The sequence below is a fragment of the Lycium barbarum genome, chromosome 6 (assembly GCF_019175385.1).
Source record: "Lycium barbarum isolate Lr01 chromosome 6, ASM1917538v2, whole genome shotgun sequence".
Taxonomy (NCBI): domain Eukaryota; kingdom Viridiplantae; phylum Streptophyta; class Magnoliopsida; order Solanales; family Solanaceae; genus Lycium; species Lycium barbarum.
In genome coordinates, this window is record NC_083342.1 from 105,688,784 (window position 1) to 105,715,557 (window position 26,774).

Here is a 26,774-nt window from a genome sequence, read left to right on the forward strand (position 1 = left end):
TTGGGGCTGGTTTGCCTTCATTATGCCCTAGTCTAGTTCAAAACATGTTTGTGAGTTAGCTGTTACCAAATTATATCAAATGTGATTAGAGTGTTTGTTTAAGATAAAAAAAATGTGAATTAGCTGTTACCTGGCCGTTTAATAAATATGTACAAAAAATAGTAGCCTGTCCTCTATCCCATAATCCTTTTTCTCTTATACTTTATAGCATCTGCTGTTTGAGTTGCTTTTTCTGTTAATTATGTGATTAGCATGATGTTAATTATGTGACTAGTATGCATTTATCAGTTTGAGGGAAACTACATAATGCGATTATGCTTGGATTATGATTTTGCTAAGCAGCTTATCTTCTTCTTTTTAGCTTGATTATGTAAATTAAACATTGTTTAATGTACGTTAAGTATTTTGGTCCTGTTTTGGAGATTATATGCTCACTTTGTAAATCTGATAATGTTCAGAGGATTATTTAAAGCTATTTTTAATTCATGTTTTAATCAGTTTAACTTCGGTTTTAATAATGTTCATACGCTCACGTTTCAGTTTAGTTTTTCCAGTCTAGTAGTTAACAGTCTTACATGTTTATGTGTTAATGTGGTCTGCTTTGATTTCAGTTTATAAATGCTCATATGTTCATGCGTATCTGTCATTCCAGTCAAGTCGATTGTGTGTATTCTGTTGTTAATTAATCTAGTTTTAATTAGCAGCTTGATAGGATTCGCATATATTTTGTATTTAGCTAATAGTGGTTCAATGATCGATAACATAGTTGCTGCTAATATGATTCTCAAATCTTAATACATGTGTAGTTGGGATTCCACTTGCAGAATTCCTTTTGTTATGACGACTTCAAAACTAACTAACTTAAGCGATCGAAATTCATTTCTGTAATCAGCCTACTCTTTGTCCTTTCGGTTTAAGCCATAGTGTTGAATGAATCGATATGGCTAAGTTTATGATGTGATTGTCGATCTCTTATCCCACTCTATCTCTTTCTTTGTGAAATACTAATTTTAGAAGTCTTGTTTTAAAGTTTTGGTTTGGGCTAGACGCTGATGTTCAGATTAGTGTAATGAATCCATAGTATTAACCTCTACAATTCTAAGTAGAGATGAGGCTATGTATTTCTTAAAATACTAGGAACCAAGTTTTCCATATTCGTCTAGATTATTCTGAAAATCATGTTTGCGACGTTGTTATGCGCACACAATGCATCATGTGTTTGCTGGTCCATTTCGCCTCTTATGTTAAAACTGTTCGGCTCATTGTAAAACATAATGCTCCTTTAGACGTTCAATAATATCCTAGAATTGTTGGTGCACACTAGTTACTTTGCCGCTGCCCTTTTGGTGTCGAAACTGCCGCTGCATGTTAATCACTTTGCTGCTTCGTTTTGAGCCAGGAAGTATTGCCTTTTAACTGTTTGTTTTTTCTTTATTCACGGCCTCGAACTGCTGTAATCTTAGTCATTTTATTGTACACTTTGGGCCGTGAACTGCTGCACTTTTTTTTAAAAATTTAATTTCTGTCGGGATTTGGAACTAAATTTCTACTTCATTCTGAGCCTAATTACTGTATTTGAGGCTGAGAACCCCTGCGTGATTCCTCTGTTTCCAGCCCCCACCCTAATTGAATGTAATATCCTGCTTCGGTCGTTAGTATTTGTCTCGTGTCACGTATGCTTGTTTGGAACTGAACTTGTAGTCGAAGTAATTAGCTATCCAGGTCTTTTCTTTCTTTTAAGGTTGCTTTTCTTTAAATTTCCACCAATTTGAATGCTAATCCGGTTTATGATGTTATGGGTTCAATTTCAGTGTACTATTAGTGATAGTTGCCTAATTTTTATACCTCTTAGTCTGGACATTAGTCGTGTGCCCCCTGTGTTTTCTCTTTTACTTTTGAAGTCATATTAAGGATCCATTAGCTTATAACAGATCTGCCACGCAACAGTGCATATCTTTCTTTGTCTCTTTTTTTAGAGTTCGTTATTTGCATGCATTTCCTGGTCACTGATCTTCATTTTTTTCTTTACATGTACACATCGAGAAATGGAGTCCCAATTCGGGACTCGTCCTCCTTCACGTTTGATGTTGGGTTAAAAGCTCAACGCAATTTCTCTTCTTGAGTCAGCCAATCCGCAGCCAAATCAGGAAATAAAATTTGGGCTTAAGCCCAATAAATGTGAACAACAACAGTACCGCGACAACAAACATTATTATTGGGCTGGAGCCCAGTGCAAACGGATCACTGCAATCCAAATGGGCCAAGCCCATTTATCTTATACCTATTCTATTTTCTTATTTATTTCTACGTGCACTTAACTTATATTGTATGACTAACATTTGTGCTTGTTAATTAAGAGAAACTTTAGACATTAGGGGTTTTAGTCTAGTAATGGGTAGTTAATTTCACAAATCACATTCACTTCTATGTTTAAAACTATTCATTGTATCTATAATATTTATTTGAGTAATTGATTTTCGAAATAGCATGACTACATCATTTGGCCAAAGGAACCACAATTTATGCTTACTATCACATACATTTCAAAACGTCACTAATACACATAATAAACTCAAGCATATTTTATGAATATTGGTTTCAAGGTTCGCCCAATTATATATTTTAACCAGGCATAATTAAATAATGTTTGAAAGAGAAAGAAAACTCACTTCCTTTTGCTTTTTCATTTAAAGAATAGTCTAGATTTTTCTACATATTCATATCACACTATCTTATTCAAAGTTTAAATTTGCGAAATCTTCTATTAAAACTATTACTCATATGCAAATTATCTTTTACAAGTTTTATTTTAAACGGTATTAGTATCTAAAATTATATCAACATATTTTTTAAGTGTTACTTAACATTTCAAACCTTCTTTTGCCAAACGTCATTTGAAATTTCCTTCCTCTATAAATTAACATATTTTCTATTCGTCTTATTCTAGCTAATATTTCTCATTTTAAACCTTAGTAATATCTATAAGCATTATTTTAAATAACATTATTACATTTTATCTTCCTAAACATTAGCAATAACTTACCAAATTATTTTCTTAAATATTATATTTGCATCTTTAGCCCTAATTAATTAATCTAAGTTTGGTCGGATAACCGTAAGTTAACGGATTCTAAAGAATGCCTAACCCCTTCCCTTTAGGATAATATAGAGCCCTTACCTAGAATCACACTGGTTTAGCAGACTATTAATTGAGGTTTAGTTCTAACTTTGCCTTAGCTAATATCTAGGTGTCCTAATTCACCGTTAAATTAATTAGGTGGCGACTCCTTAACACAAATAAACAGGAATCACCAATACGTCATACTCCTTAAATCCAACCCGGTTAAAATGGGGTGTGACACTATTTCCATGAAGGATTATTCTCATGACAGTCAAATCATAGAAAGACATCAACAGATTATGAAGCAAGTCATGATGTACTTGTCCTGATTGCAACAATATGATACGGCGATAATGCAACTCTATCTGAGAAAGGAAGATGCAGATCATCAACCAGTTCGTCAAATGATCATTTGACAGATCTGATAAAAGCTCTGTCAATCTCAAGATATGATAAATTGGTATACAAGATTTGTTACATCATCGTCAAGAATTATGTGATGCTTTAATCAAAGGGAGCAAATACGCACTATACTCTTTTTCCCTTGACCAAGGTTTTGTCACATTTGAGTTTTTCTGGCAAGGTTTTTAATGAGGCAGCTCTCAAAGCGTATTACTAGATATGTGTACTCTTTTTCCTTCATTAAGACTTTTTTCCACGGGGTTTTTTCCTAATAAGGTTTTAACGAGGCACGTCATCTATTAATGGACATCCAAGGGGGAGTGTTGTAAATAAACAAGTGGATGTTCATGTGCGGCTGTTTCCACTGTAGCACACATCTTCCCCCAAGCAACTACACTATGTACCACTGTAGCAAACATCTTCCCCCAAGCAACTACACTATGTAAAGGCTTATAAATAGCCCTATGTAATAGATGAGAAAAACACATCAATATGGAAAGAAAACTTAGTACTTCCTGTTTCTCTCTCCCCTCATTTTTGCTACTTTAATTTATTGCACTGCTTTTATTTTATAACACTCTTTGTAATCTTGTGATTTGCTCTTTAATTTTCTTTAGGGTATCTATTTTTAGTTAAGTAAAACAAGAATAAATTTTATTTTTGAAAAAAAAAAACACACACACACAAGTGCAAGTATTGTGATGCACTAACCAAGGCATTCCTCCAATTTTTTATCGCAACAAATAAAATAGAGAAAAAGCGAAGTGAAAGTCGTTTATAAACATGCATTAAAGTTCCTAGAAATTTCTCAAACTCCTAGAAAGATTCATTTCCTTCATATAGAAAGAAATTTTAGATTCCTATAGCTTGTAAATACGAAAGCACTATTTTTAATAGCATAATTTTATGATATTGATTTATTTTTTCTCAAAAAGAAAATTGCATTGGTATATTTTAATAGGAATTTGTGAATCCATGACTTAAAAATAAACACTCCTTTTGTGGCAAGCATTTTTAATTTACTCAAACCCTCAAATTTAAACATTCTCATTAATGTGAATAATGAAGTGAATCAAGTGTAAATCTTTTGTTATTAATACTTTTTTGCCATGATGTGAAGAAATTAAAATGCCAACTTGCATATGCATTGAAGAGATGTAGTTTTTTTCGAGTTTGAGTTCACCCACCGCTCTCACATAACAGATAACTTATTTTGCTTTGACACTCTCTTCTAATAGTTTGGCGTGGTGGTCCACAAATATCCAATACATATATATAAGGGAGAATACCATTTTTTGTTATCCTCACATAAATTTTTTTGACTCTTTTCATCCTTAATTGAAGTTTTAATGGCTTTGTGGATCTTCACACATTTTTATAAATTTTGAGAACTTTAAGGACTTTTTTATGCTACTAAAAATGATGATGTTATGGAAAAGGTTATAATGGCCCCCACAAAACATACTCATATATATTTGAGTCTTTTATGTAGAAATATTATAAAATTGTTTCAAATTATGTTTTCTCTTAAGAATTTATTGTAGACACACACATAAAGAAAATTCTATCTTAATATAGGCTTAATTATTGAATTAAAATACTATTTATTATTTATTGATGTTAATTACCATTTATCATTTACTATTTTAATTTTTTATTCTTTTGTTTAGTTTTTTTTTTTTTAAAAAAAAAAAACTCATACAATCTTATGTCGTACATGCTAGCAAACATAAGTAATTTACAAATATTTCACTTAATTTTTTATTAAGATTTAAATAAAGAGAATAAATATAAATAGCGTATATCATTGTTAAATACTTAAAAATGTATGAAAAATGTAAATTATAGTTCCTCTGTCTCAATCGAAAAATGAATTTCGAAAGACGACTGTTAATTAATTAAATTTTACTTGCGCACACTTTTAACATAAAATTTATTTACTATAATAAAGAGTAACAATAAAATAATATATATATATATATATGTTTGAAAAAATAATGTAGTTAAAGAAAATAAAATTTGATTTTCAAACAACAATATTACTAGACAATTGCAAAAACTATATTTTTTACTTTTAAAAATAGTTTGAAAAATATCAGATAATCAATATTTTATATAGTTTAGGAAAAATAGTTAAGTTCAACATGAAAAAGTTATTACAATGTAGATTTCATAAAATGGTTCACTAAATTAGGAAAAGGGAAAAAAATGATAGTTTTAAACATGCATCTTTTGGAAGGTAGAAGAATGCTTAAAGTTAGAACAATTTAATTCTATTGACTTTTCAGTATTTTTTTCGTGTGATTTATACAAGAATAGCTACAAAAAATTCTTGTAATATCAAGGCTTTCAATTATTTATATTTACTTTTAAGTTAACTTTATTGATTTCATCATGCAGCAATATTTATGCATCAAATATTTTTTTACATTAATTGAATACTGTAATATCTTTGGTAAAAAATTAAGTTAGCCAATATGGGTTCAATCCAAAGAAACAAATGAAATTATTTAACATATGAAAAACTCAATTTGGATCATTGGAGATCTTAATCTCAAAAAATTTAAGTAAAGTTGAAATTAGAAGAGCTTTCAAGTGTTTGATTTTTTTTTTTTTTTAAATCTAATATATAAACTAAGAAAAATACTTTCCTTCAACTTTCAGGAACGTTTTCGTACTTTAATATTTTCGAAGTCTTTCGAAAGTATTAATATGATGTTTCAAAAACAAAGAAGCAAGAGCAAAAAAAATATCTACAAATTAAATTTTTAACGTCGGTTTGGGCCCAGGCTTAGCACGGGCCAAACTACATTAGTATATAGTGTATATATATATGACAAACTTACTCAAATGACTACCTTATTGTAGCTTCCTACCATTTGTAACTGTCCTTTTAAATATTACCATTTGTAGCTACATTTTGGCAAAATAGTGTATGTTTTCGCATGTATTTGTTGCCAACAAATACATGAGAACAAGGTAAAAAAAAAAAAACATGATCCTTGATCTTAGCCTTTAATGGTGGAGCTATTAAATTAAATATTAATATATTTTTTTTTTGAAGTATTTCAGTAATTTTTTTTTTGCCATAATGTATTTCCGTGTCTTTTTTTTTATGTATTTCAGTGATTTTTTTTTATGTATTTTACTGATTTTTTTTTTATGTATTTCAGTGACTTTTTTTGATGTATTTCAAATACATTGTGTACATTTCAACTACTATGAAGCCAAATATATTCAAATTTTCGTGTATTTGAATGTTCAACATATACATTCAGATACAAGATCAAAAAATTCAAATACATGACAAATACATTCAAAAAAATAATGTGTTTGGCTATTAACAAAATATACTAAAAAATACAAAGACAAATACATTCAAAACAGTGTATTTGTGAGATGTAGATTTTTGAATGTATTTGTATTTGGCTTTTAACAAATACACATGGCCAGATCTGAGACACTACCACCACCAAAAAACCCTAATCTTTCCATCACCAACAAAACCCTAATCTCTCCACCTCTACGTCATCTTCTCCGCCGCCGTCTCAAAATCAGTCCATCACCGCCGCCACCAACAATGCACACGGCCAGATCTGCAGAGTGAAAAAGAGAGAGAGAGAGAGGTGAGCACAGAGGGAGACGGAGAAGAGAGAGAGGGGCGGCGGAGAAAGAGAGGGGTGAGCACAGAGGGAGAGGGAGAAGAGAGAGGGGGGGGGGGCAGTGCGGCCATGGTGGTGGTGGTTGAGAGAAGGGGAGAGAGATTTTTTAGGGTTTTGAGAAATGAAAAATCTGAAATGGGTAGTGATTGAGAAAAAAAAAAGATATATGTGTTTGGGTATGTAGTTTTTGATATAGCTATTATTTGTAATTTAGAAAAGTTAATTAGCTACTAAATATAATTAAATAAAAGGATAGTTAATATAAATAATTAGGTCTTAAAATAAGTTACAATGAGTAAAAATTCCTATATATATACACACACTAGATATGAAAGGGCCCGTTGACAGGCCCAACATTGTAATCTTAAGTAGTATTTGTAGGTGTTCAATTATTTTTTTAAAAAACAAATTGATCATCAAAATTTTCAACTACGAATGGTAGAGAATTATAATGGAGATCACTCTTTACAAAAATTATCTCTTCTATTTCTATGAAATTAAACAATAACTTATAAATTATCTAAGTTACCACTATTAACATCAAAAGATTATGTACTTAATACTCATTTGAGCATTATGTAAAAAATATACATCAAATTAAATAATTAATTTCAATTGTATCATTTCTCAAATACAGAGAACTAAAGGCATTAACAAAGATTAACATGATATAAATTATAGTAACTTAATACAACAACATATCCAGTTGGATCCCACAACATGAGGTTTGGGGAGGGTAAAGTGTACGTAGACCTTACCCTCACCTTGGAAGGTAGGGAGGTTGTTTCCGAAAGACCCTCGGCTTAAAAGAAAACAAGGAAAACAAGAGAAAAGAGTCAGATACGGATAAGCAAATCAAAACCATGTGAAAATGAGAAATAGCAAATTATAGTAACTTAATGAGGTAGTAAAATTATATTTTATATTACTTGTTTAAAAATGACATTAACTGATGATAAAATAATAAACATTTGGATGTATTCCATATAAATTATGCATATTCTTAATTCTTTTTCAATTAAAAAAAAAGTATAGTCTTCTTTACCTAATACTATAGTATATAAGTAAAAATATGTTTTTTTTTAAGGAGATAAGATAGTTGCTTTTATTTATGTAGATATATCATATGTTAATTTTCATAATGAAACAATCTAATAATTAAAATAAAATAATTTTAAGACAATTTATTAATAGCTAAAAATTACTCATGGAAATCAAGTACAAACAATACATATTAAATAAGTTTATGGAATATATATTGTCAGAGTAAAGAAATTTACACCATCAAGATTCATTTATCTATTGTAGCGTGTAAACTGCCATATTTTAAGATTGTAATTTTCACTTTTTATGAAGACTTACTTGTATATATTCTTATGTGACATGGCAGTAAAAGTTCTTTATTTTTATTGTATGTTACTTAAATTAAATTCTCAAGTTAATTAAGCATAGAAATCGTACCCTCCTTCCTATTTTATAAGAAGGTAATAAAGGAGGATTTTATAAACTTGTAGTCTAAAATAAACCATGAAAATTTGTGTGGCTAGAAATCATTTTATTAAGAGTAAAAAGATAAATTTAAAGTTGAATTGTTACTAATATTGAAAGGTGTATTTCTTTTTTAAACTGACTAAAAAGGAAAGAGCGTCACATAAATTGAAACGGAGGGAATAGTATGAACAAAACTCATCATCTATTAATTTTTTAGGTTGACAAGCTTTACTTTTAAAATTACCTTTAAACTTATGCAAGTTTGTAGAGATATAGTAGCTCAGTTGATTGACTACCTGAACTCTCACCTTGTTGGTGAGGGTTCAAATCTCCACATTGTAATCTCCTTCCCCATTTCCCCTACCCCTACCCCCTATGCAATAAAAACAATTTAAAAAAAAAAACATATGCAAGTTTTCAATTAGAAATTGCTTTAAGTTAATGTGGATAGATGAATACCTTTTATATTTTTATTTATAATACCTTTTATTATTCTATTACAATAATTATTTTGTTCAGTAATCAAATGTGTAAATAACAATTAATTCTAGCTTTCGTATGGATATTCGAATAAATAAAACTGAACATTTCACCCCAGGGGATAAAAAGTGCAATTCTCTAAATCAAATGAAAAATAAAAACAGACTAATCATTAATGAATACTGACACAAAACATTTAAGGAAAGCTGTAGTGGGACATGTGGGGTCCACATAAGATGTGACATCACTTAGGACAACAATTGTCATTCAAAAAAAAGGTTTTGATTTTTTTTGTCATTGGGTATTTATGATCAAGCTTTGAAGCTTGAGGCATAAGCAAACAATGCAGGAATTTTCTTGAAATGACTATGATGCCCTTGGTCGTCCCATTTGTTCATCTTTCTATATAATATATAATATAATACTAGTGTCAATTGGCTCGTGCTAAATCCGGGCCCAAATCGTCGTCAAAAATTTAATTTGTAGATATTTTGGTAAAAAGTTCGCTCTTGGTTATTTATTTTTGTAACATTAATTTGACACTTTTAAACGACTTCTACAATATAAAAGTACAAAAAAGTATCTGAAAGTGAAAGGAAAATATTTTTCTTAGTTTATATATTAGATGTGTTTTTAAAAAATCAAACAATTGAAAGCACTTCTAATTTGTTTTTACTAAATTTTTTGAGATTAAAGTCTTCGATGAGCCTTTCATATGTTACGTTAATTTCATTTGTTTCTTTGAATTGAATCCACATTGGCTAACTTATTTTTTACCAAAAGATATTACAATATTCAATTAAATTAAAGTCAAAAGTATTTAATGCAAAAAATACTGTTGTATGATGAAATCAATAAAATCAACTTATAAGTAAATGATAACTAAAAGCCTTGATATTACAAGATATTTTTGTAGATGTTCTTTCAAAGTAAATCACATAGAAAATACTGAAAAGTTAATGAAATTAAATTGTTCTTACTTTAAGCTTTCTTTTTTCCTTCCAAATGATGCATGTTAAAAATAACATTTTTTCTTTTTAATGAACCATTTTATGAAATTTACATTGCAATAACTTTTTTATGTTGAACTTAGCTATTTTGTCCTAAATTACATAAAACATTGATTATCCGTCTTTTGTAAAATATTTTAATATTTAAAACTTTTTGCAATTGTCTATATTGTTACTGTTTGGAGATGAATAGTATTTTCTTTAACTACAGTGGTTTTTCAAATATTTTCAGAATTTATATAAAAATAATATTTCATAGTTCCTCTTTTAATATAGTAATTTATTAGATAGATTTTATGTTAAAAGCATGCGCATGTAAAATTTGATTATACCGTACTTCAGATTTCATTTTTCGATTGAGACGTAATGACTATAATTTTCATTTTTAAAGTATTTAACAATGTATAAGTTTAATTGTATTTATTCTTTTAATTAAAAACTTAATCCTATCTTTAGTGAAATCATTATCAATAACTTAGTTTTGCGAGCATGTACGACACAAAATTATAGGAGAAAATAAAAAAAAATTATGTTTAACCAGATGAATAAAATTTTAAAATAGCAAATGATAATTGGTAAATAACGTCAAGAAATAATAAATCTTATTATAAGACAAATATCTTAAATCAATAATCAAGCCTATATTAGGATAGAATTTAAATAACAATTTAATTCGTTACGTGTCTATAATAAATTCTTAAGGTAAAATATAATTTAAAACAAGTTTAATAATATTTTCTCATGAAAGACTTAAATAATTTATGATTTTCATCCGATTATCGCATTCATATCTTGCACTGTTGTTTGCTACTTGATTACGTTGGGTGAAGCATTGAATATTTTTTGAATAATTTATGTCGCTTGAAATAACCTACAACAATATATGAACAATAATCATCTCCCAAGTCATTTGAATGATTGGTTACTAGCCTAAGTTGAATTACAATTAGAATAGATTACGTTATTGTGTTAGGTTCAATCCGTGGAGACTATGGAGTACTTTGGCTTCTACTACCACTTATGCGTATGCTTAAATAGTGTATTGGATGACCAAATTATTCGGTTATATTATCATTTCTATTAATATCGTTGATGCTTCTGTGTCTTAATTATCTTTGAAGAATCAATTTGTGTATAACCCGTAGTCATTTCATTATAATATTTTTCTCCCTTTTATAGCATGCATATTCTATTAAAGAATTTTATAAAATTTGGCATGATGTTGATATGATATTTTCTTTTTCTCTGGAGATATTAATCATTTCAATGAAGTCATGTAATACGAGAGAGAGAGGGAGAGAGAGAGCAATTTTTGTGGTAAAACTGATAACGTCCAAAATGCACTCCTCAAAGAGAAAGTGTACACGGTCGTATGCAATATATTTTACCCAACTATGAGTCGGGGTCGATCCCACAGGGAACAATATGCTAGGCGATTAAGAAAGTAAGGAACTTTCACCAACTAAGCTAAAGCCAAACGATGGATAATATTTTAGTTTTGTTTGAGAAAATTATAACTAATGCGGAAATGTAAACTAACCTAGAAAGCAAGTAAAATGATCAATGGCCACAAGTTTGGATACAAAGGAAATTACACTCAAGTAACGATCCAATGTATTTCATGATTTTACAACTAAGAGCGGGTTTATGTTAATACATAATGATTTCTAAAATCTCATTGAAAGTCTTCCAACCAAATCAATGAATTTCACTCTAAGCTTTTCCAAGCCTTAGAGTGTGATATTAGGCACAATCAATTTAACCTCAAGTAACTATCTTCTTCCGAGCTCAAGTTATTAGATGGGTTTAATGACCCAAATTCTTGTTAATTAATCTTTCCCAACCTAGATTTCCTCTTCCGAGCTCAATCTAAGTAAATGGGTGAGTCCTAGGGTTAGCTAATCCCTTTAGAAACATTCAAGAACGAGATTAATTAAATCAACAAAGACCCACTTCAATAGCAATAAAAATCATTCAATACCTAAGCAAAACAAGAGTTTCAAACCAAACTTTAATCAAGAATATTTTCATAAACAAGATTCAAGTAATGGAATAAATACTACACACTTAGATATACAATACAAAACAAGGAATTGAAGAAAGGATTAAGAAATATCTCATTAAGGTGCTCCAATCTTCTCCTCCAATGGTGTAGATGAAACCCTAGCCTCCAAAGCTTGATGAAAAACTGCCAAAGATGAGTTTTAGAAACCCTAGCATTCTATTTATAGGATGTCCAAAACGGGAACAATTTCCAGACAAAAATGCCCCTGCGCATCTGGTGCGGATCGCATATGGTGTCGCATGTTCAACCTGTGAGTCGCAGGTGTCGCCTCTTCAATCATCTGTTGAGCAGCATCAGCGACATTGAGTGCGAGTCGTATGTTCCACCTGCGACTCGCATGTGGTGTCTTCTTTGGCCTTCTCTGTCAGCAGATGCAGCACCACCTGCGACTCGCAGGCATGACCTGCGATTCGCAGGTGATGCCTTGGTTTAGTTCAGCTGGATTTTTGCTTATTTTGGTCTGTTTTGCTCCGTTATGCTCTCCGGGCATCTTATCCTACAAAACAACATAAATACACAAAAAAATAACAACAAAAGTGCTTAAAGAGTCACAAAAACTTAAGGAATTAACATCGAATATCGCGTAATTTCACGACTCATCAAAAACTAAAGGAAATCATAATTGAAAGATAGAATTCAGACAATATAAGTGATGATCTCTCGAATTAAATCTATCGTTAAAACTCATGGTATTTATCTTTCTTGTTGGTAAAATAAAAACTTTTTATTATACCAAGTGAGTTACAACGAAACTATAATTAAGAGAAAAAGACAGCTAAAATAGTGGAGATAGTTTCATATGTTAACAAATACTTCTAGTCTACCATTTAATTACATCAACATCCATAGAAACTCACATATGAAAGCCTTGTTCCATAGATAAAAGTTCAGAATATCTAAACCACATGTTTACCGAGGTTGGCATAGAGTGTCTCATGATACCAAAACCTCTTTGGAGAAGTTATTGCTTCATGTCACAGAAGTTCCTACAAACACTTATGAGTGGAAAGAAATCGAAGAATCTTTCATCTAAAAAAGAGAACAAGTTTTATGGATTTTAATTCATGGATTCCAATTTTACAGCAGGTTTGGTCTTCAAAATTCCCTCTACAATAAACTTTTTGAATTATTAGTCTAATAAGCACTTCGCGTGTTCTCTTTTTGAGATGAAAGATTCTTTGATTTCTTTCCACTCATAAGTGTTTATAGGAACTTCCGTGGACATGAAGCAATAACTTATTCAAAGAGGTTGGTATCATGAGACACTCTATGCCAACTTCGGTAAACATGTGGTTTAGATATTCAGAACTTTTATCTACGGAACAAGGCTATCACATGTGAGCTCCTATGGGCGGTGACCAAGAAAAAAGAGAAACTATGGATTAGGTGGGTTCATACTTTCTACATAAAAGGGAAATACTTAAACAAGTTACCCTCACTTAAACAATCTAGTCGGGTGGTTGGAAAATTCTAGATGCTAGAGATTGGTGGGATGCAAATGGTAACTAAAAAGCTCAATTGTATAGTTTTGTTGTGGCTGAGAAGTTTATCATGTCTAGTAATATCATTGATGCTTATGTGTCTTAATTATCTTTGAAGAATCAATTTGTGTATAACTCGTAGTAATTTCATTATAATATTTTTCTCCCTTTCATAGCAAGCATAATCTATTAAAGAATTTGATAAAATTTGGCATGATATTGATATGATTTTTTTTTTTTGCTGCGGAAATATTAATCATTTCATTAAAGTCATGTATTTAAAAAGATAAAACACACACAGAGAAGGGAATAATGGGTTATTTTAAAGTTTTATTATATTTGTATTGATAGAACCTGCGTAATTTCGAGATTAAGTGTTGTTTTATATTTGTAATTCTTAAAAATATATTTACACACACGTATTTGCAATTTCAATAATAACTAAACATGTCGTCAAGTTCCTTCTTAAGGAATTACTTTGTGTTCATTAAAACAATAGACATATCCAATAAGTTAAACTAAGATGAGTAGATGTGAAATTATACTGATTTTACCTTATAAGAAATGGGACGAAGTGAGGCAGATTGAAATAATATTCTTGAAAATTTAATATAAAGCGAGGCTCGTGGTTTTCCAACGAAACAAAATATACCTCAACTATGAAACATCTTTTTCTTTAAAATTACATGATTCATATATTCATTTTCTTCGTCAAAGTTACATAAGTAGGTAATTTTCGTTAGCTATTAAGTTTATTTTTTTATTCATTTTTTCATTGATATTAGATTTATTTGCATTTTACTTTTCTCGTCCAAACTATTATTTATTTATTTTATTCATTTTTTCATTGATATTAGATTTATTAGCATTTTACTTTTCTCGTCCAAACTAACTCAATTTATGTCAACCTTTAGGTCAACATCTTTCTATATTGTGTTGGTTATATCGTCAACATGTTTTTCTTATATTTAAACACCATAATTATTATAATTAAAATAGTTTGAGATATAAAAATTTGAATGAACGTTTGGATTGGTGTCGTGAGAATCTTCTCTTAGTGAAAATGCAAATATGAAATGATTTATTTGTATTATTTTCAACTCCTAGTTGTAATTTTTTCCTTTCTAGTTTTGGGAATTACACAACTTTAGGTAAATAACAATAACAAAAAGGAAAAAAAAAAACTTAAGTGGTACTGTAGGTGAGGAGGGTCAAGTTTTTTTCAAAGTAAAGATTAACTTTTGACAAGTCAATCTAGTTAATCCGTAACTACAGCTTCAAGTTTGGTTATGGTAATGATGGAAATGGTTTTGGTATCAGACCAAAATGTAGTGGAACCAGATACATTCTTAAAAGAAAGTGCTTTAGTTTTTATTTCGTACGATACATGGAAAGGAGGGGTTGTGTTTGTTCGCGAGAAAGGATTCCTCGTCAAGTAAGTTTGGGGGGTGTGGAGACACTTGCGCGAATTCGGGTAACGGCTACAAGGGAGAAATCGAATGGAAACTGTATTCGACCAGGGATGGACATAAACTCGTAAGCTCAATCTTCAAACACGTATGTCTCAAGTTAGACTTTGACTAAACTTGCAAAAAATTATAAATTTTGTCATGCCTTGAATATGGATTCTGAAGTTGGAGATTCGTGCACATCCCTTATTTAAGCTATATCAAGTTCATTTTTTTTATATATATAAAAAAAGTTTTAACTTGTAGCAGATATTATGCATTTTTTTTTTTTTTTTTTGCATTACATAGTTTAAAACTTTGAAGTTAGATAGATTAATATTAAGTCTTTTTTGTCGAACACACCAGATGCAGCAAAGTTCATTTAGCTTGTGAAAAAACCAACGAAAACACTGAATTCTTCTCCAACAACTTTACTCAACGTCATTTCATCGCCTTTATAGATTTATTGTATCACCCCGTATCTTAGAACTCGTGTTAGACTCGTATCGTTAGAGTTTTAGCAAAAAAATTGAAAGTTTGTACGCATTACAAAAGTGGTTGACCAGCCTATTTCGGGAACCCGTAACTCCCTGATTATTTGATAATTTGAGAAAACTTAAAACATGAAAGTTGTAGCCCTTTGGAATAGATTTTCAACGGTATCTTGTGGAGCTCAAACAGAGCTCTGTGCTAAGGGTTATGCTTATTTTACTAACACTAGTTAGAGCATAACCAGTTAGGATGATTCCTTAATTTTACACTGAATGGATCCATCAGGCACGTTACCACCTTATACCCGGCAAGGTATGGGGGCTCTGTTGGTCCGGCGAGGTACCAGACTCCACGTACCCACGTGATGATATCATGTTGCCGGTTTATGAAATGCTCTCCCTACTTACCATGTTTTATATTATATATGTATTCATATTCATGCTCATGACTAGGTTTCAGTTTTACGTTCAGTTCTTATCTTTATTACTTCATGTCTCATGTTATTTCTTTCAGTTGCTTTACATACCAGTACATTCAATGTGTTGACGTCCCCTTTCTATTGCTCGGGGGCCTGCATTTCACGATGCAGGTATTAATTTACAGGACATCATATTTGCTTATTAGGACATTGCCCGTATCAGCTTTTGGTGAGCCCCCATCTCATTCGGGGTTGTGTCTTTACTTCTGTTTATGTCAGTTATGCATTTAAGGTCTGCCGGGGGCCTTGTCCCGGTGAACTGTTTAGCAACCAGATTCGTGTTAGAGGTTTCATAGACTAGTCAGTTGTCATGTTCAGTTGAATTAGCCTCAATGGCTACATTACCATAATTTCGCATTCATGATATAATAATAATATTTTCAGACTTATGATTACTAAACTCCATGTTTTCATAATTCATGCATGTTTACTTTATATTCCGCATCAGTTTATATCCCATGTAGACTCAGCAAGTCATGTGGTTTGCTCGGTCACATGCAGCAAGACACCGAGTGCCATGTTATGCCTATGCCATGGTTCGAGGCGTGACACTTATAGTTTTCCATGCGAAGGGTATGTCAAAATTTTCTCCCATCAATGCAAGGTGAAATCAGAGATTCGTCTTATTAAGATAATTATGGCAACTTCATACATACAAGTACTGAAGATGGGGACTGTCAAGTTTAACTCCACAAATTCGAGCTTATATCAATTTTAAACATATACATGTATGAAATTAGTCTTTGGCAAGCCAACTTCAAACCTATATATGTCTGAAGTTCTTTGAAACTGAAGATCGATTCATGAGTCTAAAGTTGATTTTAAAGCAACTAAAATTACGAAAAAATGTGAACTTTAACTATGCCTTAACGATCCTCGAAATTCTATAACGGTACTTCAACCACTGGATTTTGTCGAACTTACATCTAAAGCCTACATCCACCAATGCCTTTAGTAAACCAAAATATGTTCCTTTAAACTAAATAAGCCTCATCCTAAAATAAATGGATCACTTGTATAAGTACTAGCTTTTAAGGATGTTCTTTAAAACATGATCATAAATGGCTAAAGCTGCACTAAATTTAATTCTGTAGTGGGAACAATCTCATATTTTGTTGTTTAAAACATCGCCAGACCCCGCACATAGCGGGAATTTAGTACACCGAACTGCCTTTATCTCATCCGAGTATAGTTACAGCTCAATCTCCTTATATATATATATATATATATATATATATATATATATATATATATATATATATATATATATATATATATAATTTGAGGGGAGGAATTACAAGGTGAAAAATAAACTTTGAACAAGGGCTTAACCAACTAATAAGTTAATGGTTTTATTTGAACACATATGTTTTGGCTTAGGCTATGTATATGTGTTAAAAATTCACTAAAAATATATAAATAATATAATAGATTTTGAACTCAATAAATTTAATGAAAATGATAGAATTACGAATATGAACTCATAAAATGTAAATCCTAAACCCCCTTGATCGTAAAATTTGAAAGTTCAAATAGTCAACTAATTAGATTATCAGGAAAAAACTAGATTCTTTGGAATTCAATCTCTTTTCAAAAGCTAAATTAGGCTTTTGGACAAATGGAATTATCATTTCATGTAATTATGGTTTAAGACCACTTTTTGCACTAAATAATTCCATTTGCATTTTAGTTGGAGAAAATCTCGCCCGTGATTCCAAAACTCTCCTCGACCTTATTAGTCCTCTCTATGCCCCACAGTCTACTGTTTTGACTTGCAGCAAAGCAAATCACACAATACAATACATATACACACGTAAATATATCACCAACCCACCCCCACATTTTTTTTTTTTTTTTGTATTATACTGAAAGATTAGTTGTCCAATTGATTTCTTTTATTATGATGATGATTATACTCTTTTCTTGTCTTACAGCAAAGAAACGTTGAAGACTACAGGACATAAGTCTCTCTCTCTCTTCTTTCTTTTTGGCTCAGATTCGATCAACACAGCAAGTAATTTCCACTTACCCCTTTTTTTGTTGCTTTTCTTTCGCTTTCATACCTGCCATTTTCATGTTTGTGGACGTGTGTTTCTGTTTTGTCTATTTGGGGTTTAGGGTTTTATTGGTTTGTAGCTATAATTTTGCTGCTTTAGTTTGGTTCTGTTTTGGGTCAGGTAAAAAGATTGATTTTGGGTTGTTTATTTGTGTGGTTTTGCTGATTGTTGATGCTTGTAAGTTTCTGAGAACAAGGGGTTACTGTACTGTTTTGAATTCTTGGGATTATTTGTTGACTATGCTTGAATCTGTAATAATTTGGTCCAATTGACCAACCCCAGGAAAAAAAAAATAGCAACTTTGTTCAGTATTGAAGTACTAATTGTTTTCTTTGGATTCTTCTTGTTTATGGGGTGGGCAAGGTTTTTGGGGGGGGGGGGGGGGGGTGTCATGGGTACTTGAGAATTGATGCTAAGTAGGGAGCTCAACTATTGCCAATTTAATGATTTACTGTTTGTTTCCCTTTTCTTTAACCAATTTAATGATTTACTCCCTCTGTTTCAATTTTGTTTGTCTTACTTTCCTTTTTAATCATGTTTAAAAAAGAACGCCTCTTTTCTAGTTCGACAACTCTTTAATTTCTGCATTCCACATTGACATGTTTAAGGCCACAAGAATAAAGGGTATTTTGGTACATTATCGTTAATTTAAGACTACAAGATTTAAAAGTCGTCTTTACTTCCTTAAAGTCTATACGCAGTGAAACTAAGACAAAAAAATTGAAATGGGGAGAGTACTCTTTTTCCTTCTTTGGCCAATTTAATGATGTACTCTCATATTGTTAATTTGTAGGTGGTTAAAGTTGTAGATTCTGAGTTGATTTGTGGAAATTGGTAGGTTACTCGATGAGAATGTTGAGTTATGAAGTGTAGACTTGAAAGATGGGGTGTGTTTTCGGGCGGGAGGTTTCATCAGGCTTAGTACAGAACGGCAGGGAGGAGAAAAGGGAAGGTGTGAATCATGAGAAGAAGAGTAAGAACATTAGTGTTGAATCCACTGAAACTTTAGAGGTCAAGGGGGATGAAAATGTAACTGTTGCTAATGAAGTTGTGGAAGCCAATGAGGGTGATGTAACTAAGAAGGATGACAAGGCGGAGCCTGACGGAAAACCTAGGAAAGAAAAGAGAAGGTCGAAGCCCGATCCAAGATTAAGTAATCCACCTAAGCATAAACATGGGGAGCAGGTCGCTGCTGGATGGCCTTCCTGGCTCTCTACTCATGTTGGGGAAGCAATTGATGGTTGGCTCCCACGTCGGGCTGACACTTTCGAGAAAATCGATAAGGTAGCTTTTCAGACTTCTTTTTGTTTTCTCTAAAACATTTCTAGTTCTCCCGTGTTAGACTTCTGCTTTTGATGGGTAACAATCTGTCACTTTTTTTTTTCTTTATAGATTGGCCAAGGGACATACAGTAATGTTTACAAAGCGAGAGACACCATTACCGGTAAAATTGTTGCTCTAAAGAAAGTGCGTTTTGACAACCTAGAACCTGAGAGTGTGAGATTCATGGCTAGAGAAATTATCATTTTGCGACGACTAGATCATCCTAATGTCATCAAATTGGAAGGTTTGGTTACTTCAAGAATGTCATGTAGTTTATACCTGGTATTTGAATACATGGAGCATGATTTGGCTGGACTTGCTGCGAGTCCAGAGATCAAGTTTACGGAAGCACAGGTTTAGTTCTGCTTTAAATAATGAGGGATGTGAGTTAGATACTTGTAGAATTAAAGTTAGCTGATTATTGTTCTTTCATTGCAGGTTAAATGCTACATGCATCAGCTATTATCTGGCCTAGAGCATTGTCACAATCGTCATGTGCTCCATCGCGATATTAAGGGGTCAAATCTTCTTCTTGACAATTCTGGCATACTCAGAATTGCGGATTTTGGACTGGCTACAATTTTTGATCCTCGTCATAAGCATCAAATGACTAGTCGAGTGGTTACTCTATGGTATAGACCGCCAGAGTTGCTTCTAGGTGCTACTGATTATAGTGTAGGTATTGATTTATGGAGTGCAGGTTGCATCTTAGCTGAGTTGTTGGCTGGAAAACCTATTATGCCGGGTCGGACAGAGGTAATCCCCGTGATTCTTGGTATTTTTCTTTGTTCAATCTTCTACTTGTTCATCCTTATATGTTTAAATGATCCTTTTTTCTAGATCAGTTATATTGGCCCTTTCATCCTTTCAGGAGTAGTAATATGTTTCCTTTATTAGGTTTTTACCTTAAAACGTCCTACTAAGTTTTCACCAGGCTGATTGATTTATTTTTTGCTTTGTTGATTTTTTTTTCTGGAACTTGGCTTTGAGGAGTGAAAATGAGGCTGCAGTGTGGGCGCTAGATGGCACCTTGCTATATTGTTAATAGAGTCCTACTAAATTGAGCTCCATGGCCGTTCATTTTTCATTTCAGGGACATCTTTCTAATCCAAAGGATTCTGGAAATTATTGATAAATTTTGGAATCAGTCAAACTCTTTGCCAGCGTTTTCTTAGATTGATCCCATAATGGTTGACCCAAATTTAGGAATGACAGAACTTAAGCAGTAAGAGTATAACTTTATCCAAAAAAGAAAAGAAAGCAAGAGCCAAATAATAAGGGCAATCATTAAGGATGGGAATGGGGTAGGACGGGACGGTCCCTGATCCACGTCTACAGAATGAGGTGTGGATTGGGTAGGCCAGGGGGTGGGTAGGCCAAGGCAAATATTTTTTGGTGGTAGCTGTTGGCTGTGCAGGTTCTCCTAAATTTTGAATTTTAAGCCTTATGGTGTGGGCATGCCCATGTTAATATGTTATTAACTGCTGTAGTTTGCAAGGTTTTCTTGTAACAGAACCTAAGCGACTTATTGCTATTTACAAGACCCATTATATAAACATGCAAAATTCAGCCGAGTCGGCTAGGGTAATCATTTTGCTCATGGAAAATGAAATCTCTGTAATTGTTTACTATCTTTGGAGCGGTCTCAATGATAAGAGTATCTAAGTTCCCTCCAATGAATAACTAGGCTGAATGCATATCATCTATGCTAGTTTTGGTAATATTGGAACTCGGAAGTTGATTTAAGTTTACCCTGTGCGCACCCAAAAGGTAGCGGCTGCGGGTTCCCTTGTCATTAAAAAAAAAAATATTTTTTTTTTGAATAAAACTGTGTGGAATTTGTGTTTTAGCTCTAAAGTGATGTTGTTTTCTCATTGGTAGTTTTAGACCGTCTCTTGTATTTTTTTTGAATCAGGAATACCATATCTGGTAGATCGTTCTAATTAGCGTTTATTCTGATACTTCAAGGCCACAAATTATAGAAATTCCATGACAAATATACTAATTGACAGTTTAAAAAATGTCTTTTTATTTAAGCTTGTATGGAATGTGAATCAACACAGGACTGTTTCCATTTTCCTGCATGAGTTATTAACGATAATTTTTTTTCTGTCACTAAGGTAGAGCAACTGCATAAGATATATAAACTATGTGGCTCGCCATCAGAGGAGTACTGGAAGAAGTCCAAGTTGCCGAATGCAACACTATTCAAGCCCCGAGAACCCTACAAACGATGCATTAGGGAGACTTTTAAAGATTTTCCTCAGTCTTCACTTCCACTGATTGATACACTACTTGCAATTGATCCAGCAGAGCGCAAGACGGCAACTGATGCATTACTAAGTGAAGTGAGTAGTTTTCTGTTTCTAGATTGTTTTATTATACTTAGTTGTCTTGTTCTCCTTCCACTAGCAATTACCTCTTGCGGATAGAAAATTATAGTGTGTTTTTCAAATGCTAATATCCTTGGTGTGATTAATTCTGTTTGCTGGGAGATTAGTATGTTTAAGAGCCTTATCATGGGATAGATACTAAAACATGTATATCAGTTACAGAAGAGGTACTTGCTATGAGTTCTTGAGTGGCAGAAGAAATTTCCTTAAGTTTTACCTGGTATGGCTGTACCAAAGTTATGCTTTCTGTGAGATATAAACTAGTTTAGATGAGTTTGGGTTCCATCAGTGTGCTTTTTAAATTCTGAAGTCCTGTAGCTTGAAGTTGTTGGTGTAAAAGAGAGATTGTTACAGGAGCTGGGTTTACCCTGTGCGCACCCGAAGGGTAGCGGGTTCCCATCTCATAAAAAAAGAAAAAGAAAAAAAGAGAGAGATTGTCAATAGCCTCATATTTTATTACAAAATTCTTTCCATATAATTTTGGTTTGGGAATAAGACTACTCTGTCTCTGCAGTTCTATTAGTCGTTCGGCAGCCCTTGGCAGATTTAGTTGCTGTGGTGTTTTAAGTTTGGGTTCACTGGTGAAAACTTTTAGCAATTGATCAGTGGTTTGGGATTATTTAGTGATTAATCTGGCTTATTTTTGCCCCATGTTTTTTAGTTTAGGTTCTCGCTGGTGAAAGTAACTCAATAAGGTTGCGCACCCGAAGGGTAGCGGCTGCGGGTTCCCATGTCATTAAAAAAAAAAAAAAAGAAAAAAAAAAGAAAGGTAAATGAATGCCTGCAGTGAGTAATTAACACTTTGCTGATGCAGACTATTGACTATCCAAAGAAAAGAACAATCATCATTACTCCCTTTATCCTAAAATGATTTCACTCTTTGCCTGCAAAGGTTAATAGCTTAGTGAATCACTGGCATTTCAAAATGTATTCTACCCTTGAGATATGAGGTAAATTTCGATTTATACTGCTGCTCATGTAGTTTCTGAATAGCTAGGTTTAATGTTGAAATATAATTATTAATGAAATACTTTACTTGATCAAAAAAATGTTAAAATATAATTATTGTGGTCAGGTTTGTAGCTTGTTTGGCCAAGCTTCTTTGAAGCTAAAAGCACTTGTATCAAAATACACACTAGTCCGTGTTGGAAATTTGAGGTGTTTTGGAAATTGTATTTGCCCTTGTCATTAAAAAATTGGTCTCGTACTTTCTCTTGTCATTGACAGAGCTCTAGTGCGAAATGGGTGGACTCCACGTGTCCAAATAGTAAAATTACACTCAATTGGAGCTTAGTTAAGGGTTAAAATTACAATCCGGTTGAAGCTTCGTTAGGGCTCAAGGGATCAAATGGAACTTAATTCTAATGCCATGGGTAATGCCATTAAAATTACCCTCGGTACATTGTTTTATTTATTTTTTAACTTGACATTCACTAATGCTTTTTGCCTTTTCTGGAAAGATTGGTCAAGCACAATTCCTTTATTGAATATTGAAGATAACACTTCTCAAATGAATTGGCTAACACAAATTGCTACTCACCAAAGTTACTTTTGTGTAAAGCTATTTTGACAAAAAGTGCTTCTCAAACTAATCAGTCAATGGAAGCTTGGCCGGACAAGCTCTTAGTTCCATAATTGGTCAAATTGACCCTTAATATGCAAAAGAGCCAAACAAATTTGGGTGAAGGAGTACGATTGAACTTTGTTTGAAAATCCTTAATGTTCATGGGTAATGCAAGAAATATTAATTCTTTTGGTTTCTTTGACATAGAGGAGCGGGACAAGTATGACGTCAAAATAGTTTAGCTTGAAGGAGGAATGGAAATAAAAGTTATGAGCTATTTAACTACTTTTCCTACTGTCATGCTTTTTATGGGTGCAGCACTGCCTCAAATTCCTTTTTTCAGGTGTTCTTGTATAGCATGTGTTATTTTGTGCTATTCTGTGTCTTACTTACCTGAACATCTCATTTTGAGTGAAGTGTTTCACTTGTATTCTTACGATGTTGCCTTCTTCTATGGTTAATAAAGTTCAATTTCTGCAGTTTTTCAATACAGAGCCATATGCTTGTGATCCCTCTAGTCTTCCACAGTATCCTCCGACCAAAGAAATGGATGCCAAACGGCGGGATGATGAAGCTAGACGGTCAGCACTTTTTTACTGTTGTGTAGTGTGAACCAGGCATCTGGTTGAGTTCCTCACTTTTTTACTGTCTTTTATTCCTTCTATCACGTTTTATTTCCTACTAACTTCCGACAAACACTTTACCTCGAACAAACTAGTAGCATCTAGCGGCATTTTTACTTGATTAATGATTCTTGAAAGCATTTGGTGGCGTTTGTTTGAAATTTGCAATCACTGAATATCAGTTTTCTAAACTCAGCTTTGAGTTTTTGCAACTCTCTATGTTTTCCAAAAAACAAGGACTTGCCTTTTTGAAGATTGCGGAACTCAGTTTTTCAAATCCTTCAAAAACTCAAAGATCCTAGTTTGAGTTTTTGAAAGATTTGGAAAACTGAGTTTGAAAATCTTAAAAAAAGAACTACTGATTTGCAAAAATTTCTCAAACAAACATTTTTTTAATAAACTTCTTCCAAAAACTTAAAAACTGAGCTTGCAATATCTCGATCAAACAACACCTTAGAAATTTGAAAATTTGATAGCCAACAATGTTTGAGGTTCTCGAAAATAAAATATTTAGAAGTGAAATATTATGGTGACTTTACTGTGGGAACCTCCTATGATTTAGAAATTTAAGTATGCAAATTTAGTAGTAGAATTTATATCATCATTGTCAAAAAATTGTAGTAGTAAAATTCGTACGATTGTTTTTCTTTGATGAGTAGAAATGTAGAATCTACAAGTGTTCTAGGGTCTTTATGCTGGCTTTGGATCCTCTCTTAGACTATATTTTACATTAATATGCACATAACACTTGTCCTTCATGGGGTCCTTTTTTTGGCAAGAAATTCCTTTGCCCTTATCTCTGCTTAATTTTGAAATAAAAGAAGAAACAAATAGGAGAGCAAAGAACTCAATTACAAGGACTTCGAGTTGTTGAGGCACCATTGGTTAGTAAGGGAAATAAAAGCTTCATTCAGTCTTTGCCCCTCTCTGTCTAACATTCCATTCAAGTTCTGTTTTGTGTCACTTAAGTTATGCTCAAGTGTCCATGAACTAACATCCAAACGAATATGGGAGAACGGAAAGAGAAAAACATAGGGTTAGTTACCAATCAAAAAGATAAAAATCATGAAACATTAAGGAAAAAAAAAAGAAAAAGAAAAGAGATAAAATTCATGATAAGATGATCCAAGGAGATTAATTACCAATAGAAATATGATATAAAGGACTTGGATTACGGGCGCCAAATGTCATGATTATATGTGTTATATTTAATGTAACATTAGATGCAATAGAAGATTTGAATTCATACATGCATGGTAACATAAAACGTCACAGAGGATCTGGAATCATCTATTTTAACAAGTTATACTCCCTTTTTGACAAGTAATAGTTTAGCTCAAGTAATAGCTGCTCATTTCAATCTCATCATGCAGGCTAAGAGCGGCTAATAAAGCTCAAGGAGATGGTGCTAAGAGAGTACGCCATCGTGAACGGGCCCGTGCAGGCCCTGCTCCAGATGCCAATGCAGAGAATCAAGCTAATATTGATGTATGCCTTTGTGACAAGTCTCCTGCTTTTTTATGGTTATGTTATAGTTGAAGCTTCTTATTTTTATTTGTCTTTTTTACTATGCCGCATAGTATTTCTTTATCACTCGTCTTGTTCTTTAGTGTCACCAAGAAAATTAAAGTTTGAACAAAGTTTTCATCAACTGTCAATTAAACAAAATTAAGGATGTAAAAGGTGGGAGATATGAGTTGCCAGTCTAAAGTAGATCAAGAGCATCGCCTCAGCTCTTTCTGTTATGCTTTCTGAGAGACTTGTTTGAAGTCTTTGTCCTATTTGTGCTGTGTACTTACCAACTTTCAGGCTTGGCACTTTTCAATGGCATATAGGCTTTTTTCTTAATTTGGTAATTTTTCTTGGGGGCCAAGTTTCAGTGGTCTATAATCCTTCATACAATGTTATATTCTCTATGTACATGACGACTACTGCATAGCTTGTATCAGTTGCTCCGTTTGATTTTCTTCAACTGGTATTCTGCCAATTTGTTTACTTTGCAGCGGCGGCGCCTAATCACACATGCAAATGCAAAGAGCAAGAGTGAGAAGTTTCCCCCACCACACCAGGATGGAGGACTTGGTGTTCCCTTGGGTGCTTCACATCACATTGATCCGTCTCTTGTCCCTCCTGATGTGCCATTCAGTTCAACCCAATTCACATATTCAAAAGAACCTGTACAGAATTGGTCAGGTCCTCTAGTTGAGCCTGCATCAGCTGGTGGAAGGCGGAAGAAGCATACTGCGGGTGATGCCAAAAAGCATTCGACAAAGAAAAGATGAGAAGCAACAGCATTTTGGGTAGCAGCAGCAGAGCAAGCTTCAGACGAGTGTTTCTATGGCCTATTCTGGAAATAACATAAAAGTGGGGCTGGCCATGGCAACACTTTGAAGCATTTTGTGATTGTGCACCTTGCGGGGAAATGGTTTATAGTATGTCCAAAGCTGAAGCATTGTTTTCCTTTTTCATTTTCAAAATATATAGAAGCATCCTTCTGGTTTTTGACTTCTCAATTTGTTGTGGTGGCGAGAAGCTCCCCTGTTACGTGTATATTAGTACTTCCAGAGTTGATTCTTTGTGATGGTATGTTTTACTTTTGCAGTTAGTGGAAAATTTTACATCTATATTTGACTGGTGTAATTGCATATCTCCCATACCCTAATCCTCGACATTCTGTAAAATTC

At 32.7% G+C, this 26,774-nt stretch overlaps 1 protein-coding gene across 2 annotated transcripts; it reads left to right on the plus strand.

The window, feature by feature from the left end:
• The first annotated feature begins 17,898 nt into the window (after nt 1-17,898).
• On the plus strand, nt 17,899-26,716 carry LOC132645218 (probable serine/threonine-protein kinase At1g54610). Of its 2 annotated transcripts, XM_060362071.1 has the most exons (9): nt 17,899-17,943; nt 18,065-18,144; nt 18,981-19,471; nt 19,580-19,864; nt 19,949-20,266; nt 21,631-21,858; nt 23,948-24,048; nt 25,464-25,578; nt 26,094-26,716. In XM_060362071.1, the coding sequence occupies exons 3-9, from the start codon at nt 19,070-19,072 to the stop codon at nt 26,370-26,372; spliced, it is 1,728 nt and encodes a 575-aa protein (XP_060218054.1). In that variant the 5' UTR covers nt 17,899-17,943; nt 18,065-18,144; nt 18,981-19,069; the 3' UTR covers nt 26,373-26,716. The 2 variants fall into 2 exon arrangements, with proteins under 2 accessions (XP_060218054.1, XP_060218055.1); XM_060362072.1 differs by lacking the exon at nt 17,899-17,943 and having other exon boundaries at nt 17,999-18,144; nt 19,026-19,471.
• The last annotated feature ends 58 nt before the right edge of the window (nt 26,717-26,774 follow it).